This window comes from Rhinolophus hipposideros (assembly GCF_964194185.1).
Source record: "Rhinolophus hipposideros genome assembly, chromosome: 24".
Lineage (NCBI taxonomy): Eukaryota > Metazoa > Chordata > Mammalia > Chiroptera > Rhinolophidae > Rhinolophus > Rhinolophus hipposideros.
The window spans coordinates 10,861,340-10,880,966 of NC_138070.1; the positions used below are offsets into that span (position 1 = coordinate 10,861,340).

Sequence of the window (19,627 nt, forward strand, 5' to 3'; positions counted from 1 at the left end):
GTGAAGTCTAAAGAGGAGCCTCCATTAAGCCTAACCCAGACCTACAGACCCAGGAGCGTGAGAATAAATGCTGGTTGTTGTAAGCCATGGAGTTTGGGGAGGTTTGTTACACAGTATTATTGTGGCAATAGCTGACTGATACACTGGCCAATGTCACATCTCAAGATTCCCTCTGTACGGCAGACAACAACAGAATTCAAACCTGTTTTGGTGGCACTGTGATGCAGTAATTTTCAAATTCTTTATTGGCATAAATAATTCAGACATTGGATTCTCACTAAACATTGCACTAAACACAAGAAACAACAGGCTTGCTGGCACAGAGGCCCACTACCTGCCCAACAGCCCAAGTTAGAAAAACTTTTTTGAGAAGTGTAGAAATCGTTATAAATGATTCTGTACAAATATACACAATGGACCCTCCATCCATCTGGCCATCCTTTCTCCGATGGCATCTGAAATGATTGTTCTTTCCCAGCAACGAGACGTTGGCAATGAGTGAGAGAGAGACAGAGATAGACAGATTGAAAGGGAAAGAAGTGGCCCCAAAAGGAAAACACGAAACCAACTTCTTACATGAACTCATTCTGTGACAGTCAACACAATCATGGAGAAATCAATATGGGCCATTGGTCCATGTTGGTCTGTACAAGAGATAGTCTTTATATATATATATATATAATATATATATGTATAGTATTTATAGGTATATATACTTTGTGTATAGAAAAGGTAAAAGCATAATTTACATAGAGAGAAAGCCTTTTTACAGTTACAAGTTTTCTTAAGCTCATAACTTTGAGAGAAATCAACTGACCGAACCATGCGGTAAGTGTGTGGAGTGAACTCCAGTGCAAGACCCAAGCTCAGGGAGACAGAAACGAGAGGCTTAGGGTAGGACTAGACCGCTCAAGTTTGGGATGTTCTCAGCCTGGCCCAGCCATGGGCAAGGGCACTCAGCCGGTGTGACCAGGTCATCTGGCCCAGTGAATCCCCTTGGCCTCCATCTGGGGGCCTTGGAGGGGACTGGTCTGGCCAGAGACTTCCCAGATCCCTGAGATTGAGACTGTCCTATGGATGCTGACCCCTACATTAGCTGAGGGGTGTCTATGAGACTCGGCCATCCATGCCCATGTCCACCAGGGCACAAGTATCTAAGAAAATGGGTAACACCCACCACCTCTCTATTGTAGTCTCCTATTGTTTTTTTTTTTTTTTTCCCCCAGGAAGATACCCCTAGAGGTGGAATTCCTTGAGACATTTCACTTGATCTATTGGAAGAGAAACCACACTCACTGAGTACCTACTGTGTGCCAGGTATTGTGGGATGCTATGGACATTCATTATTTCATTTACTCCCTCCGACAACGAACGGATAGGGATATACTAAGTGCTACGAGCGGCACAAAGCCAAGAAAATCCAAGGTCTGCTTTGGGGGAACTGCTGGCACTGAGAAATTGATTGTGAGGTCATTATCCATGATAGAGAGTGGCTCAAGAAATGCACGTTGAGTTGACTGGAAGCAGGTAGACAAGCCCTGCTAATTTACAGCAAACACACACGTACCCTGAGGGTCCTATGGTCAGCAATGATACCATTTCCTATCTTTCACGCCCTGACATATATTTATAGGGACAGTGGGACACACTATCCCACCAAGATGGTTGACACATTCTCTCGCACACTTTAGGCTGTATTGCAGACTTGGCTTGTGGCCCACTATGATGCCTAGGTCTTCTTCGGCCACTCTGGAACAAACTAGTATTTTGCCCATCACACTTGCATTATTTAGTTGAAGACTCTTAAGAGTAAGGTCTTTCCATCAATAAATTTCCATGTTCATGCATGTCTTTGATTTCCAGGAAAGAGGCCATGGCGAGACAACGGAGGGTGGCAAGACAGATCTATGTGCCTCAGAGAGCTCAGAGACACGGGTCTCAGAGGAGGTAGAAGGAAAGTGAAGCAGAATCAAAGAGAAGGAAGAAATGCTTCAGGAAGAAGGGCAGATGGCCAATCCATCCATAGCGGTGATGCCCACTGACTGAAGAACTCAATGGACGAGGACTAAGGAACAGAGAGGCTGTGAGAAGGCAGGCAGCGACAGACAGGGAGGCCGACAGGGCCAAAGGGAGTCTGAAGCAGCCTGAGTCCTGACTGGCCTGCCTCCAGCAAGCACAAAACCCTCCCAGGACATCTTCTTCCTCAGGACACCATGGCCAACAGCACAGATCAGGGCATGGTGGGGGGAGGGGCAGTGAGAAGTCAAGGTCTCCACGTCTGAGCCAGGGCACCTTTGGTTCAGGGATGGAGTCTCCCAGGGCTTGGCACCAAGCTTGGAGGAAAATAGAGAGGGAAGGTCAAGTGTCCAGGGGCAGGCTTTCAATAAATTATGATCTTGCCTGAGCCTGCACGTGGGCTGTTCCTTCTACCTGGCACACTGTTCCCTACCTCCTACTCCAATTCTCAAATCTCAAGACAAAGTTCAGAAGTCCCCTCCTCTGAGAAGCCTTGGAGAGCCCTTGTTGGGGTTGGGTGCTCCTCTGTGGCCTCGGGACCCCGTCAGAACTTCTCTATGTCCTCTATTGAATTCAGGTTCCCTGGAGGGAGGGGCTGCTATTCTCCTCTCTTTTTCCAGAAACACAGCAGGCACTTTCTAAATATTCACTGAATGAGTATATGAAGTCTTGGGGAATGCAGGGATAGGGTTGCTTGATGCTGGGCTCAACTGAGGGTGTTGCAAGAGTGGCTGGGAACATGAACTTTCAAAATATGGGGACATTTTTTTAAAAGGACCCTCCAGCTACTTAACAGAGGCATTTAAAACCCACCATGGGCCAAAAAGTAGGAGCTACGGTGGTACTGGAGGACCCTGGGGTGGAAGCCGTGCCTTGTGGGATGGATGCGGGAGCTCGGGGGGAGCAAAGGCTCCCAACTGGAGGACAGCTCGGAAGTGGAGGGTCCGAGAAGCTGGGTGACATCGTGCCTGACGTCACCATTTGGGCTCCCAGCCATGGAGCTTTCTGAGGATGTATTCTAGACAGCAAGGCCCGCATGTGTATGGAGGGAGGGGGAGAGGAATAACAATTTACAGCATTCCCTGGGGGTGGGGAGCACAGGGGCCTCAGCAAAACTGCTGAAAAGGAGGAAGAAAGCAGCCCACGCTCACCGTGCCTCCTCCCTAATGCCCCTGTCTAGCCAGGCACTGCCCAGCTGGCTGCCCAGAGTTTGCAGGGGGCTGCACAGCACTCCGTGGGAGACTGGTTGGGAGGGCACGTGGGCCAGGGTGGGGGGACTTGGTGTGGCAGGACAAGTACATTAGGTAGCCTGGTGTCTACACTGTAGCTACATAGCAGTTACTTGAACTTACATGAGTTCATATGTACCCATTTTAAATTATTATTAATATTATAATTGTATTATTAGCAACACAGATAGAAAAATAAACAGAGGGAAATGGCTGCATTCTCGGAGGACCAATGCATTGCATTAATTGTCCAGGACACACTCAAGCTGCCACGGCCCCAACCCCCGGGCAGGGCTAGGGTGGAGAGATTGACCCACCAGGGAGCAGGGCCCCAGGCGACTCAGGACCCCAGGGGACCCACCAAGGAGCAGGGCCCCAAGCACCTTCTTGGAAGGTGCTTGGCTGAGTGACCCCACTTCCCAAAACAACTTTCCCAGCCCTAGTCCTTTGCAATGCCGGATTGCTCTGCTCCCCAATCCTGGGCCTGCTGGAGCCCTGGGAGCTGATTCCGGGAACTACAGAACTTGGCTATACCCACCACGGCCTCCATCCCCAAATCAGCCAAGTGGGACGGGATGCAAAGGCCACCTGTTAGCCATACCACCCACGTTATTGCTCATTTCCACCAGAGACAGCCATTATAATTCTCTTCTCCACAATTAACTAGAGATTGGAGGAAGGGTGTGGAGGTCCCAGCTATCTGGGGACTCTCCTTCCTGGGGAAGACAGAAAGGATGGCCCTGAGTAGTCCCAGACAGCAGCGCTAGGAACTGCCTGATGCCAGTCTTAAGATTTCAGTTCAATAGGAGGCTTTCTTTCCAAGAAGGACCGTGAGATGATGGAGTAGGCTACTGTGGAAGGAATGAGGGAGACTGTAGCAGGGAAAGCCTTGGATGGGTGGCCTGTGGGTCACTTCCTACCACGTGAGCTGGAGTTTCAGACCTTGTCTTGTCCATGTAGATAATAAAGAACCAGTCAACATTCTCCTCCCCTAGGCGGCCTTCAAACCATTGGAGATGCTAAATACTGTTTTTCAAACCCATCTGCATGCCATAGTTACTCCAGGAGCCCCCTCCTTGAGTTTTCCCTGCCGTCTCCTTCTCTGAGATTTCCTTTTTCCCTCTCATGAAAGGTTACAGAAGTGGGAGGCTGGACTTGGCTCCCAGTGAGGTGGCCGGGAGACAGCGTGCTCAAGGCCTCGAGCTTTGGCTCAAACCAGTGACAATCAGATGGGGACACTGTGCCCCTTATAACCTCCCAGTACTTTCCCACAGTTCTCAGAAGACCCTCGAGACCCTCCTCAGCCTGGACGCTCCTCTTCCCGCAGCCCCCAGCCCCCAGCCCAGCTCATCCACTGTCCACTCGGCCTCTAAGCTGTCCTTGTGCTGCTTTCTTGGCCTAGAATGATGGTTCTCATCTGGGGGGTGGGGGTATTCTACCCTCCAGGGAACATTGGGCAATGTCTGGAGACATCTTTGATTGTAACAACTCAGAGGGGTGGGAAAGGGATCTGGTGGTAGGGGCCAGGGGTGCTGTTCAACACCCCACAATTCACAGGACAGTCCCCCACAACAAGAATTTGCTGCTCCCAAACATCAACAGTGCTGAGGCCGAGACCTTGCTAGAATGATCGTCCCTTCTTCCAGATCTCAACTGAAAGGTCACCTCCTTGGGAAGCCCTTTGCCCACAGCTCCCTCCACAGTAGTGCCCCCCATCTCATGTTAGTGGCCTTCTCACTGGTTTTCCATCCGTAGGACTACGTGAGTTGTCATTTATCGACTGTTGGCTGACTTCCTGCCTATCTCCTCCACTGGGCTCTAAGCTTCAGAATGAGGGAGACTCTGGTTCACTCATCACTGAATGTCGAGGGTATCAGATGTAGTAGATGCTCAATAAATAACCCATCGAATACACGACTGGTTAGGAAATTAGCCCACAGAATTCCAAACCGACCCAGACTTCAGCATCTGTGTGAGGAGACAAGGACCTCTCTCCCACCTTGAACAGCCCACTCACCTCTCCACAAAGGCTTTTCTGCCTACTGTGGGCTTGTGTTTCTTCCTACTATCCTGGCACCAGTCTTTCCAAAATTCTCACTCTGGCACTGGAGGTCAGGGTATTTTTAAACTAAAAGAACTAGCCTAGCTGGTATATAGATTTTTTAAATGTGGTGGAAAAGAAAAACTAAGATTTGGTTTTAATCATTAGACTTTCAGATCTAAGAAGGCATGATGAAAATAGCACTTTGGCATAAACAATTGCTGCCTGCTCAATGGAGGGAGGGAGCCGTTCTTCTGAGCTAATTTAAGCTAAATACATGGCAGCTATTTTTCATCTCTACTATTGTGTAACTTTCTCCTCAGCTCACGGTCCGGGGAGATGTTATCTGGCAGAAGGTGGTGGTAGTGGAGAATAAGGGGAGAAAGGAAAAGAACAGGCAGCAGACGGAAAGTACCCTCAGCCACCAAGCTGATTATTAGAGGTGTTTCAAGCACTCAGGAGTAGAGCTGGTGGTCCAGTAGGACCCCAGGACATTTTATCTGGGTGAAAACTTGATTTTGAGCCTTCCATGCATGGCAGGAAGAAACTAAAAAGCAACTTGGAGTTAGGTTCCTGCCCTCCCCTCTCTGGGCAACATTCCCTAACTTCACAGATGTCCAGATTGAACAACAGAAACTTTTATAAACCACTTCAAGTAAAGAATGGGACCTCGCTGCTCCCCCACCCAGTACCCCACTTCCATACCCTTTCCTTAAAGTCCCAAGGGCTTCCAGCTCCATTGTCACGTGGCTGGGGGAGAGCATTCAGGCCTCGAGGGGAAGCTCTTCCCTCCAGGATAAACGATCTCTCTCCAAGCAGGCAGATTACCAAATGGGATCACAGGAAGGGTCTTAAGGACAAGGTCTTCCTGCAATTTCCAAGTTCCCTGATTGAACATAAACCTTTGGAAAGCTGTCAGAGACTGTCCACCAGCTACAGCCGAAACTTCAAATGACTGGACTTCTGGAACTTTCTGAGGCCTTTCTTCTAAACCCACCTTTGCCTCTAAGAAGGGTCCTCACTTGGGAGAGTTTACCCTCCCTCGCTGGGCCTGAGTTCCTTCTTCTGGGAAAAGAGGGAAGGCATGAGGTCAGAGATGGGCACTCACGTGTATCCCAAGTGGCAATTTGGATGCCCTTAGGCTGCATCTGTGGTCGTAGGAAGGCGTGCTGTGATCAATTAGCAATGTCTGCCAAGAGTACAGGAGGGGACAGTGGGGGGTAGAAATGTCACATATTTCCCCTTCTTGGACTACATCATCCTTCTAGATCTTCATCCAGTAATGTGATTGAAGATACAAATTCAGGTGAAGACCTAGCTGACCCCGCAAGGGCACGACATCCTCTATTATTTCCACACGGGTCTCCAAGCTATGGTATGGTGGGGAAGTCACCTGCACACAGCAAATGTGACCCCTCCATTGGAAGATAGGATCAGCTAGAGTTTTCCTTTGTGGCATCTATGTTCAGTGTACCACTGCCCACATGCATGGAACTGGGGTCTACCATCATCAGGCCTGGGCAAGGAATGGGAGGTGGCAGGGGCAAGGTTCAGGCTTTCTCGGGCTCAGCTTTTCCTACCAGCATCGAATGGAAAAGCAGGAGCAGCTGGTGACCAGTGGCCACCCCAGGCTCATCTCTCTGCCCAGATGCATCTCGATTAGCTTCCAGGTCCCTCATTCCCAGTTCCAGAGTCTGGGGGACTTCGGGCTAGATGGAGCCAATCAACCTTTTCCAGCTCCTAGAAGGTGACCTGGAAATGCTGTTCTTATCTGTGGCCTAGTACATTCAGTGGGCCTTTGCTCTCAGGGTACCATGCAGGCTATCAAGGTGAATTCACAGAGGTCGATCTTACCGGGGATTCTGAAACAGCCTGGAAAAGCTTGGGAAGAGTAGCCGGCTGACAGCCTTTTAGAGGTTTTACCATACAACAGTGTCTTCAAAGCTCTGATAAGTCCTGCGACCAAGAAGCAAGTTTAATCTTGTTTTGCCTAAGCATTTCCAATGCACATTTGTCCCAGAACCTTTCCAATATGCACATCCATAGAGTCTGCTGTGGAATTTAAAGGTCTATGGAACATGCTTGGTAAACGGGGTGTGACCTGGCTCACGCAGACTCCAGGCAAAGCCTATTTCCTCCAGCTCAGTCCTCAAGAGAGGAACAGCAACCATTTCAACCCCATTGAGATGAATCCTTCACATTCTTAGAGTTACGGGGCTGAGTCCAATGAGCAGGGAGGGAGGACCCCTCACTGGCGAGCCTCTTGGGACAGAAGACCACAGTGAAATATGCAGTGTGAGAGAGGAAGAGTGAGAGAGAAGGAGAGAGCCAGGCTGACAGAGCAGGCTGCTTGGGGTAGGGGTGCTGGAGGAACCCAGGAGCAGCTCTGCCAACACACATGCATGTTTCCTGGAAGCCCGGCAGCTGCTGGCAGCCTGTCAGTCTGGGAGTACAAGTGGGAGCTTCCGTGCTAACCCCCACGCAGGTCCCCACCTCCCCTGCACCTTCCTTCAATGACTTCCTGTTTTCCCTCCCTCTCTCCTGGTTACTAGCAGCAGAGAATGCCAGAGGCTGGAGCTTTAACAGAGGCTGGGCAGCCGGGCATAAACCACTCAAAATGGTGGTGGGTTCCTGGGAACAGACGAGTCCAAAGACTCATATTGAAAATGTTGCCTCTACTAGTTAATAGGCTGTTTCCATCTATTTGTCATAGTTTCTTGGCCTGTGAAATGGGTATAACGGTACCTACCTCCCGGGACCATCCCATCACAGGGATTCAGGTGGCCTAGCACGTAAGTGCTCAGTGAACAGTGGCTGTTAACACATGAATCATTACTCTGCCTCTCAGGGCCCAGATGCCTGGGGACACCTAACCAATGGGTCTCTCTATAAGTCATATCCATTAAACCTGGCAAATTCCCTTGAGATCGACAAACCCAGGGCCTGGCTATGGGAACCCCATGACTGCCTGGTCCTGGGAGTGGAGCCCCTTTGGCTCCAGGGAAGGGTGTCTGACGCCTTGTGCCAGCTCTTACCCGGCAACCCTTGCTCTCTGCATTCTGTAAACATTTACTGAGCACCTACTATGTGCCAGGCACTATGCTAGATACTAGCACATAGATAAGTCGGGGAGGTCACAGGGACGGACGTGTTCACCAATTCTCTGGCCCAGCTGGCTAGAGAATGGGCATGGGCTGTAGGGTCTCAAGACAGGAGTCGGGAATTTGGGTTAAGAATCAGGAATGAGGCCCCCTGTGGCATGATGCAGAGAGAGTCAGGAAGAATGAGGACCTTCGAGACACCGAGGTCCTGTCTTCTGGGGCTCAGACTGACATCTGCTGGAGCTCATTCCCCTGACAGGTGTCTGCAGGTGAGGGCTGGGGTGAGGGATGATGTGAGGTGGGGGCTGGGGACAGTGTCCACCTGAGGCAGCTCGGACACCGCCTCACTTCACAGACCAAGCCGAAAAAGACACAGCAAGCACACAGCTCACAGGTCTGTTCCTCTGCCACAAAGTGAGAGTAGAACTGAAAACAAACATCGTGTCACCAACCACTTCTGACTGCGCTGAGCACATGCATTCAATGGACACACGACAGTCACACTACAGACAGGCCGTCCACTATCATTCATGAAGCCCAGAGCTGTTGGCCACCAGTGATGGAGGTGTCAGTCAGAGGCAGGTTTAATTAAAAGCAACAGCAATGCCCTGACCCTTGTGGCCCAGGGGTTCTGGGGACCAAGCTCCCGGGGTGGGGGGCATGGATGGAAGGTGACCCGTCAAGGCACAAAAGAAAGCTCCTTAGAGGGTATTATGGGTTGACTTGTCCCCCCTAAAAATGACAGGTTAAGTCTTAACCCCCAGTACTTCAGAATGTGACCTTATTTGGAAATAAGGTCATCACAATGTAATTCGTTAAGATGAAATCAAACTTGAGGAAGGTGGGTGTCCTTATAAGACCTAATAGGACTGCTGTCCTTATAAGAAGAAGGAAGTTCAGACGCAGACACAGAAACCCATAAGGAGCAGGTCATGGGACCGTGGAGGCAGAGTTTGGTGGGAGGCAGAGACAAACCAAAGAATGCCAAACACTGCCAGCAAACCACCAGAGGTTAAGAGGAGGAGGCAAGGGAGGGTCCCCTTACAGAGGGAATCAGAAGGGGTATGGCCCTGACCACACCTTGATTTTAGACTTCCAGTCTTTAGATTGGTGAATCATTTCCTATTGTTTTAAGCCACCGGGTTTGTGGTACTTTGTTAGGACAGCGCTTGCCAATCAACGCGTGGTGGGGGGCAGAGGGGTTCGGGTGGTGGAATAACTGGAACAAGACCAGTGATCAGGGGATGGGTGGGTGAAGTGAAGGCTGGCAGGGGTTGAGGGCAGGGAGCATAAATGCGAGGACTGGAGGTTGAGAACAAATGTGGGAAAGCAAGCCAGGGCAGGGGAGGGTTGCCGAGAAGGTCCCTAACATCACAGAGGCTTAGAACTATCCAGGGTCTTTGCTGGGGACTGAGATATGCCCCATAACTGGAACAAACTGTGCCTCTACAACTCCCACCGCTGGCTCCTGTCCCTTCCCTGGGAGTCACAGACGAGCCGGTTTCTTCCTTAATCAGACAGTTTTCTGGATCAGAGGTTGATAAGTGTTTCCTGTAAAAAGTGAGACTGCTATACTTTTCAGCTTTATGGGCCGCGCTGTCTCTGCAGCAAATAGCCAAATAGGTCCTTGAAGGACAAAAGAAAGCACGGTCCATATGAAAATAAAGGGGTGTGGCCGTGTGCCAATACAATTTTGTTTGACATGGACATTTGACTTTCATAGAGTTTTCACATAGCATAAAACCTCCTTCTTCTGGTTTTCCCCCAATTAGAGTATGTAAAAACCAGCTGGTGGGCTGGACGTGGCCCACAGGCCATAATTTGCTACCCCCAGCTTTAGATCTCTCAAGGTAGTGATTGGGCCTGGGCTAAGTGTTACCATTTCCTTTGTGCTCTTAGGTGACCAGCCGCAGGCCAGGCGGGGACAAGAATGGTGGGAGGCGAGGGAATCTGGGTTTGTGTGGGGGCTGGGGGTGGGATGTGTGCAGATGGGATGGGAGGCGTGAAAGCGGCAGAACCAGGTTTCCTGAATACAGGAGACTCGTCCCCAGAAATCCATCCAGGGACTAAGAATCCAAGATAGAAGGGGAGAGAAAGAAGGGGGTCTCCACGGCAAGGCGAGATGTTTTTCTTTGATCCGGAAAAGGAAAACCAGGACAAAAGGGGATTAACTGGAGACTGGGAGTCTCCAGCTTCTCTCTGGGGATGATGACATGTGGAGACATCCCCGCAGAAGACCAAGGGAGTGTTTCCCCTGCAAAGGAGTCCCTGCTTGGTGAAACTCCTGTGTCCTGGAAGAGTTGGGTGGAATTTACTATGCAGACCCACGTGCCTTTCAAAGAAGGCGCGCGCGCGTGCACACACACACACACACACACACACACACACACACACCTTTGTTTTCATAGGAGTCACAGGCAAGAATGGCAAACTATGATGTAAAAATACAAACACCCCCTTTTCCTTTTCTTGCAAAAGACTGATGAATGTGACCTCCTCCCAACACTTCACTAGTGAATAAAGGGTGCGGCCACCCAGAAAGCAGTGGCTTGGTTCTTTCTGGTTTGAAATGTCTGAACAGCAAAGCTGGCCTCTAAACAATTCAGGGTGGTATAGCCAGGAGGGTGGCAGGGAGGGGCTGGAAGCCGGGTGTAGGCTGGCTGTCACAGCGACTGAGGAAGCTGGGGACAAAGTAAGGACGCGGCAAACAGCGAGGTCAAGAGCAAGTGATGCGGGACCCAGGGATGGGCCCAAGGAAACCATGTCAGCAACACAGAGAAGCTTCAAAGGCACAGAGAACATTAGGGCTTCTCCCTGGGTCCCTCAGGCCCTGTCCTCAACCTCAAGCTGGTGCTACTGAATGGATGAAGAAAGTAGCCTTTGGAGACCCTCCAAGGCTCTGCGTGACCATGGTAGTTAGTGCTGGAAATAAGAGGCTACAGGGAGCGGGTCACAGCTCTGGGGAGCATTTCAGCTTCAGAGAAGCTGCACCCTGTCTGGCTCTCCCTTTCTCGTTTCCTCTCCCAGCACAAAGGTCCATGACAAAGACTGGAGTCCAAGGACCCGAGAAGTCTGGGTTGGATTTCAGACCCTCAGGGGGCCGCTGGGAAGAGGCCAGGCCCAGGCCTGGGGTTAGTCCTCTGGTTGGCTGTTGGACAGGGAGGCAGCTGCTGCCAACAGCTGCCCCCAGCAACACCAGAATGGCTGGGGCTTGTGCAAATGTGTGTAAAATGTCTCCAAGACACACAAAGGAGCTAAGAGCTATGGAGTTCCCAGTTCCCCAGAAGAGAAACACCCACTTAGGAGCAGCCCACATGGGGGCTTTCAGTCTCTGGTCCCACACAGGTGGGAGCGTAGGGAAGGCATTCGGGAAAGTTCTTTGCGAGGCACAGGGGAGCATAACTAGTCTCATCCATTTCCCAGTCAGGAAGCAGGGTTGGCCCCCGGAACATGAAGACCCCCTCTCCCGTCACCAGGTTGGATGTGAGTCTGAGCTCAGGTAGGGTTTTTGAAGTCTTACTTCCCCTCTCTGGGAGGCAGATGTCTGGATAAGGTAGCAACCAGACAGAAAAATCAAGCCTGGGCAGTGCCCAGGAAGTAAAGAAAGGCCATGGGCTCACCCTGGGCATGCTGCCTGCTGCCCTGCGATTGCCCTACTGGGGGGACAGACTTCCTTTTGGTGCCAGAGCAGATGAATGGGGACCAGGGCTTTGGGAATGTAAGACCTACCCTTATTAGGTATGGAACATCAGGAACGTAAGACAAGCTTCAGGCATCACTCTGCACGCCCGACCTGCTTCCAGCATCCTTTCTGTGGAACACCTGATCCCAAGGAGGTGGGGAAGAGCCGCCAGCCCAGATGGGGAGTGAGGGGGAGGGGCGGAAGGCAGGGGCATGGACCAGACATAACAGACCTCTCATGGGGAAGCCACTCTGGGCCAGAGCACCAGGCTGGAGTTGAGAATGCAGAACCTCTACACACAGCCTTCTTCTTTGCCTTCCCAACAGGACGTTTTAAGGGCGAAGGGGAGGGGGGAATCCTTTGCAAACACGATGCTGTGTGTACACCATATAACCCAACACACACGTATCCCAGGAACCCGCATTTGTCATTGTGGTGGACAGTCTTAGCTGGTGTAAGTGCCGAAGCAGAGGGAGGGGAAAAGAATGTCCTAGAATCCCCTCCCCAGAGCCCCAGTTCTCAGGGCCCAGACTTCAGGGGGTATCATGGGTGAAGGTGAGCTGTAAGGAGCCCCCAGAAGTCATCCTGGCTAGAGAACCACTGTGCTTTCCAAACGGCAGGGGTGGGGTGGGGCAAAAAGGGACAACGCTGTCACAGAACAGGGGGAGAAGGCAGCAGTAGGGAGCTGGAGCCCGGAGAGACCCAGAACTCAAGACATGCAAGACTGTTTTGCTGCACTTCAGATCTATATAGGAAGGTGCCACAAACCATGACAGGCTGGGGTTGGGCCTCTGAGAACAGATGTTTACAACGAAACAGCTTAGCCCCCTGCCCAGATCTTCGCCCCACAGCGTGCCCTGAGTTGGTGCTCAGCTCTGCATCCTACCCATCTTCCCAGAGAGCACAGCTGGAACCCACTACACAGACACCAGACAGCCAAGGAAACTCTCCGGAGCTGAGGCAGCCTGGCTCTTGCTTGTCAAAGCGTACTAAGAGCAGACGCGTCACGCACCTAGACACACATGGACACACAGACTGGTCCCGTGAACCTGCCCAGGTCAGCCTCCTGCCCTAGCCTCCATGGCCCCGGGGCTCCACATTCCCCGCACCTCCCTGATCAATTCCGTGTTTCCCTGGCTGGTCCCGCTAAGTCCCAGCTCAGAGGTCCCCAGCCCTGCCTGAGCAAAAGGACATAGGTCTGGGGTACAGGGAAGCCATTGAGCTCAGTTGTGCAGCGCTCCCGGGTCAGCTGGGGTCGGTACCCTCTGATGGTGAGCCTCTGGCCTCCTAAGCTGGCAGAAGACAGAGCAGGGGACAGGTGGCTTGGGAGCTGAGACAGCTGGGCGCCATCCCTTTGTCCAACAGTCACAGCCTGGAGTGGGGAGAGAAGGGAGAGAGTGGTAAGAGGTCACATGGATATGACAATGCTGTCTTTTGTGAACTAGCACCCTCTCTGAGTGCCAGGTTGTTTGAGGCGAGCGGTTCCCAGCCTCTACAAGAAAAGGTGGAAGGAACTGCTCTTTATTGAGGTCCTACTATGTGCCAGGCTCTATGCCAAGTGCTGCACATACCTGATCTCATTGAAATCTGACAGTAGCCTGCAAGATAGGTATATTATACCCTTTTCATAGATGAGAAAACAGAGGCTCAGAGAGGTTAAATGTTTTGCCCAAAGGTGCACAGCCAGGAGACAGCAGGGACAAGATTTGAACTAGAACTCTTCCCACTGGAGCATGTAGCCTCTGGACTAGGGATGGTCACCCAGTGTGTGGGTTGGGTTGAGGCCATGTGGTGCTGAAACACGAGAGTCCATGCCGTGTGGAGTCACGGAGAATGTTTGGTAAGGGTTGGAGGTACAGGAAGAGCGGGGTGAGACCAAGATGCTCACCACAGACTCTGGCTATGAGTAGCTTTGCTGACTACTGTTGAGCAAACATCTAGGTGATCAGGGGCAGAAGTTTGTGCCTAATCTCCCAGGATGGTTCTGGAAAGAGACCCAGAAGGTAAACAGGGAATTTTTGCCTAGGAGGTGGTAGAGTGGAAGGATCAAGATCATGGATTTAGGGTCTAGACCAACCAGTGTTCCAATACTTGCTCTGCTCCTTGCTAGCTGTGTGATCTTTGGGGAGGCACTTAACCTCTCTGTGCCTTGTTTTTCTTATAAGTAAAACAGTGACGATAATAGTGCCTACCTCCTAGGAGGCCTCTTAGGATTCAGTGAGATGGTGCAGATAGAATGCTTGACACAGCACCTGTCACACATGTGCTTAGTCAGTGATACCCAGATGACAGATAGTGTGCTGGTGGTCATGGTAATGATGTAGATAAGTGCCATGCAATGGGCATACAATGCAACTCAAAAGAATTGGAAGCAAGAACTCGAACAGATACTTATACACCGATAAGCACTGCAGCATTATTCAAAAAGAGGCAAAAGGTGCAAAAAAGCCAAGTGTCCATCGACCCATGAATGGACAAACAAGATGTGGTTTATACACAGTGGAATATTACTCAGCCACGAAAAGGAATGGCATTCTAATACATGCTACAATGTGGACAGATCTTGAAAACATTATGCTAAGGAAAAGAAACCAGACACAAAAGCATACGACTATTGCATGCTTCCACTTATATGAAATACCTAGAATAGAACAATTCATAGAGACAGAATATAGATGAGCTAAGGGCTAGGGGGAGAAGGGATTGGGGAGTTATCATTTAATGATTTCTTTCTGGGGTGACAAAAAAGTTTTGGATTTCTCTCCCTCCTGCCCACCATGATCTGGTCCTTCCCACTTCCTACCGGTCCTCCCACCTCCACGTGCTCACTCCCACCTAGAGGGCTCTCATTTCTGATGTGGGAAATGAGGTGGTGTCTTCCCCAAGGCTTTGTTTTAAGTTATCTCCTCAGAGGGGTCTCCCCTGACCCCCTCCCTCCACCTAAAGTCCCCCCCCATCACTATTACACATTGGTTTTTATTGTTTTTTCAACACTTAACACTATTTGAAATGATCCTTTGAAAACATGTTTACCTGCTTATTGTACCTGCTGTGGAATGCAAGCCCACTGAGGTTAAGGACTTTATTTTGTTCACCTCTGTATTCTCACTCATAGAACAGTGTCTGGCACAGTGTACGTATTTCATACACACAGACTGAGCGAAAAAACTGAATGAATGAATGCATGAATGAATCACTGACCCGAAAGTCCCATCATGCCACACTACAGGTTTCTTGTCCTCTGTTTTTGTACTCCAACTCCACAGTAAACTATGGAAAGGAAGGCCCTTTGGCTGCCCCTCCAACCACTAAGCTTTATGGCCCTCTGTTCAGTTGAACTCCTAGGAGGGCAGAGGCCACGGGGTGATGGTCCCAATAACATGTGAGTATTGTAACTCCGGGCACTCCTGGGACCTGCCCAGAGCTCTGACACTAAATCTCCAACTTGGCCAGGAGGGAGGTCCCCAGAGAGATGACGCAGGTATCTCAGATGGAGCCACTGATCTCCAGCCAGGAATAGGGGGAAGGGAAGGGCATGTCGCCTCTTAATGAGGAAGCCAGAGAGACACTCACGACAGGGAGTAGCTGAGAACCTTCCCTGTCTTTGTCTCTGAGCACAGAGAATGCTGGAAGCTGAGAGCTTCCGTGATGGGAGCAGGCTGCTGGCCCGGGGGAAGATTTCCTGACACGTAGGCCTCAGGGAGGGGTACGCTGAACACCTGATGTGTGGGGCTTGGTGCGTGCAGGGCACCACCTCACCACAGAAAGCTCTGCCTCACTGGGCATCCACCTGCATCAGAAGAATCAGGGAATGAGGTCGCCATGGTAACCACAAGGACCGAGGCCCCGCACGGCAGACTCTAGTTCCTGAACCCCAGAGCAGAGTCCCCTGCACAGAAACCTGGTAGGCAAAGGTGGTGGCTGGGGAAGGGAGGTGGGTATATGGAAAGGAGAACACTGGCAGAGGAGTTGGGGAGGAGAGCGAAAAGGTGACGAAGGCCAGTGGACAAGGGCAGTGGGGACAGAGGTTAAGGTAGAAGACCTACTCTGCAGACTTCCAGAAATGTCCAGGGTGAGACAGACGGCGGTTTCGCTTTGGCAGTTTCTCTAGCATGTCCATGAGCTTGGTGAAGGTAGGTCTCTCTTCTTGTTCAAAGGCCCAGCAGAAGAGAAGAATGTCCTAAAAGAAACCCAAAGGGGGTGATGTAACATAACTGGTGACTTCTTAATTACTCCTTGGCACCTTGGCTCTGTCCCTTTGTCTACCCATTGTGCCCACTTCCATATTCCTCCATCACCCATCTATCCATCATCCATCCATCCATCCATCCACTTTCTGAGCCCATGCCGTGTACCCCTCCACGAGCCCACACAGGTGAGCCCTATTCTACAAGGCGTGGGATACACTCTCAAAGAGTTTCTGGCATTTTTCTCCACAGGGAGGGAATCCTGAGGTCTCCATCCACATTCCGACACTGTAAGTGCCCTTCAAAGTCACAGAGGGGAAAATTAGTTTTAGTCATCTGCTCACCTGAGAAAGGAAACCTAGAGGCAGGTGATACTTAAACACATACCAGAAAATTACTCCCTCCCTGACTCATCTGTCTTCAGATGAAAAGAGGGGATTGTTCCTGCTGTGTTTTCGTGGATGGTTATTAATTTATACTCAGGCTTTTGTTTCTGTGTATTTTGGTCTGAGTTGGACGATGCCTTGGAATTTTTTATGTAAATGCAAATAAAATTAGAATTATGAATACAGGTGATATTAATGCATACCTTTGTAAACTGACAGAAAAAGAGGGATTCACTGGGTCTCCCAGCAATCCATTGCTAGGAAAAACCTTGCCAGGTGCTACTGCGCCCCTGATGGCAGGAACCTGAATTGCAAGCATAGTTCAGAGGTTTTGCCTTCCACACTCCAAATCATAATAGCACAAGGCTGTGGGCATGCTTTTCTGTCACCCTTTGGGAAGGCATCTGTAACCTTGACACACAGGAAAAAGAAGGTGCAGAGCAGTGTCTGCTTCTCCCCTTGTTCCCCAGACCTGGCACTATCCCGGACTTACCGAGATTTCTTTTCCCATGCCGATCTGGCTGAGGTTGGGTTTCATGCCTGTGCCCATTTGCCAGATTATTGCCTCTGCTGGTTGGGTCTTGAAAGGCCACTCCCTGGCATGGAGTTCATACCAGATCGTTCTGTCGGAAGATATTGTTAAAGGGCTAGTGGTGTGATATGTCACTCATATCCCCTTACCAACATACAACCCCTCAGCCAGGCTGGAGGCTGATCACTCCGTTCCCTAGTTTCTTCCTCACGGCGTTGGTGGTTTCCTACCTGGGATGTACTTATAGTTTTTTTCAATGTCTTAGAAGTCATGTTTCTCCTAGGATACCTTCTCTGGTGCCTGAATTAAAATGAATCAAAAGCTAGAACATGAATAACTCAATAGAATGTAGCTAGGACCCTCTACTTGTAATTTTAGGAAAACGCTGTAAGGGAATAATTAGGGATACGACAATCATTTACAAGGGTGATCTCTGCAGGAATATATATAATAGTGAAAAAAGTAGAAACAATGCGATTGTCAATAAAAGGAACAGGTTGCATATATTACAGTAAGTCCATAAAAGGAAATGGAATATTATACTATTATTAAAACATTTCAAAGAAATGTTGTTGACATGACCAAAGTTCTCAATATAGAATTTTAAATGCAAAAAGCAGGGCACAAGGTTGTATACAAAGGCATATAAAAGTCTTTTAAAAAACCATTACATATATGTGGACAAGAGAATAAAGAGAAATATAGCAAAAATGTTAACCATGTTAGCTAATTTGGGGTGATAGGATGGGATAGGATTTTTTTTTCTTTTGTACTTGTGTTTTCTAAGTATGAGCCATCCCATCAAGGAGTGGAGAGGGAAAAAATGAAAGATCTCAGAGTCAGACTGACTGCCTTGGGTTCAAGTGTTAATTCTATTCTATACTGGTAGTATGATGCTGGGTATGTCACGTTACTTCTCTGAGTCTGGATTTCCTTACTTGCCAAATTACAATGATGATAAAATTGCATGGAAGAATGTTTTTTCTGGGATGCTGAGTGCCAGAACAATTCGATGCCAGATTTATTCTAGAAGGATTGATCGTATTACCATTTGTTTCATAAATCATGCCATTGTAATAGCTGAAGAAAGTACTGTGCAGCAAGTAGCATGTGGAGATGGATGGGGCAATGGGCTGGGCAGGGTTTCAAGGGATGCTGGGAGGTTTGGGTGGCAGTGAGGACCATAACATGCTCAGAGGACGCAGGGTTGTTGCTGAGCTACAGCAAGAGGAGAGGTCTCAGCTCACTGAGAACAAGATTCCTCAACTCACGGACCACCTAAAACAACCGTAGGAACTGATTTTTCCTCTAATCTAATGTATGTAAATTTGCTTTAAAAAACAGGAAGCGCATTGTTATTCTCTTTACCGGTCCAACCAGCTATTTCTAGGGTTCCATTTCTCAGTTAGCGTCTCCTCTCCCCTGCCAACCTCCTCCTTCTTGGGTAGGGAAGGGTGGTGATGTTCAGATGTTGGGATGTTGAATAAGATGGTCAGGAAGTTCTCAAGTTAAGGTGCTGGGTGACTACTGTTATCCTAATAAACAATAACACTTACTGAGTTTTCACTCCTGCAGTATGATATGCCCCCTCCTTTTGGGGACTGTGAATAACAAACTATCTTTTCAACGGCACTCATTTCCCGATCCACTGGCCTTATCATGCCTAAATAATAACAAAACCTCTACTTTAAAATGGGAGACACTCTCATTATCCCCATTTTACAGATGAAGAAACTGAGGCTCAGAAATGCTATGCATCTTACCCAGGGTCACACAGCAAATAAGAGGTTGAGTCCAGTTCACTTGACTACAGAATTGCACGACTGGCCATGACACGATACTGGAAAACCAACACTCCATCCTAATCAAGAGTCCTTATTAACTGGGGCAGGAACTATTTGGGGAGGCAACACTGTAGTTGATGGTTGAAGCCTGGTGAAGGAGGCACAGATAGGCTGCAAGCACTGCTCATGGGAAAGGGGGAAGGGAGGTTCTCGGGAGCCTGGCGCTGTGCTGGGTGCCTCATAGGTGTTTTCTCACTCAATCCTTAGCACACCTCAGTGGGTTTTATTATCTTTAATTTAGGGTTACGGGAAGTAGGGCTTTGAGTGGTGAAATGACTCTCAAGTGTCTGTGGTTGAAAGCACTAACTCTGGATTTAGGATGTCCCCAAGTTTGACCTCCATCTCCACCACTGATTACCATCAGACAAGGCACTGAGTCACTGGAAGACTCAGTTTCCTCACGTGTCATTTGGGAGCAACAATACCTGCTTCGAAGGGTGCTTGTGAAGATGCCATGAGACAGCACCATGGAAACCTTAACATGGTGCTCCACAAGCTTTTAAAAGTCCATTTTGTTCTAAGTCGTGCCTGAGTGAGACATTCCCAAGCAACAAGGCGCACCTAATTGGCAGGAAACCGGAACACGAGGTCCCTCGGTATTCAACAGTG

General features: G+C 49.7%; 1 protein-coding gene across 3 annotated transcripts in view; it reads right to left on the minus strand.

The window, feature by feature from the left end:
- Positions 1 to 222: 222 nt before the first annotated feature.
- Positions 223 to 19,627, minus strand: part of KSR2 (kinase suppressor of ras 2) — a gene marked incomplete at its 3' end in the record, with an annotated part of 362,386 nt that continues 342,981 nt past the window's right edge. For 2 of the 3 annotated variants that reach the window (XM_081036474.1, XM_081036472.1), the window contains 3 exons: positions 17,136 to 17,265; positions 16,116 to 16,249; positions 223 to 13,441 (listed from right to left, as the gene is read on the minus strand). In XM_081036474.1, coding sequence (XP_080892600.1) covers positions 13,435 to 13,441; positions 16,116 to 16,249; positions 17,136 to 17,265 — 271 coding nt within the window. Of the gene's footprint in view, positions 13,442 to 16,111; positions 16,250 to 17,135; positions 17,266 to 19,627 lie in introns of those variants that run through there. The other variant, XM_081036473.1, reaches the window with a different exon arrangement.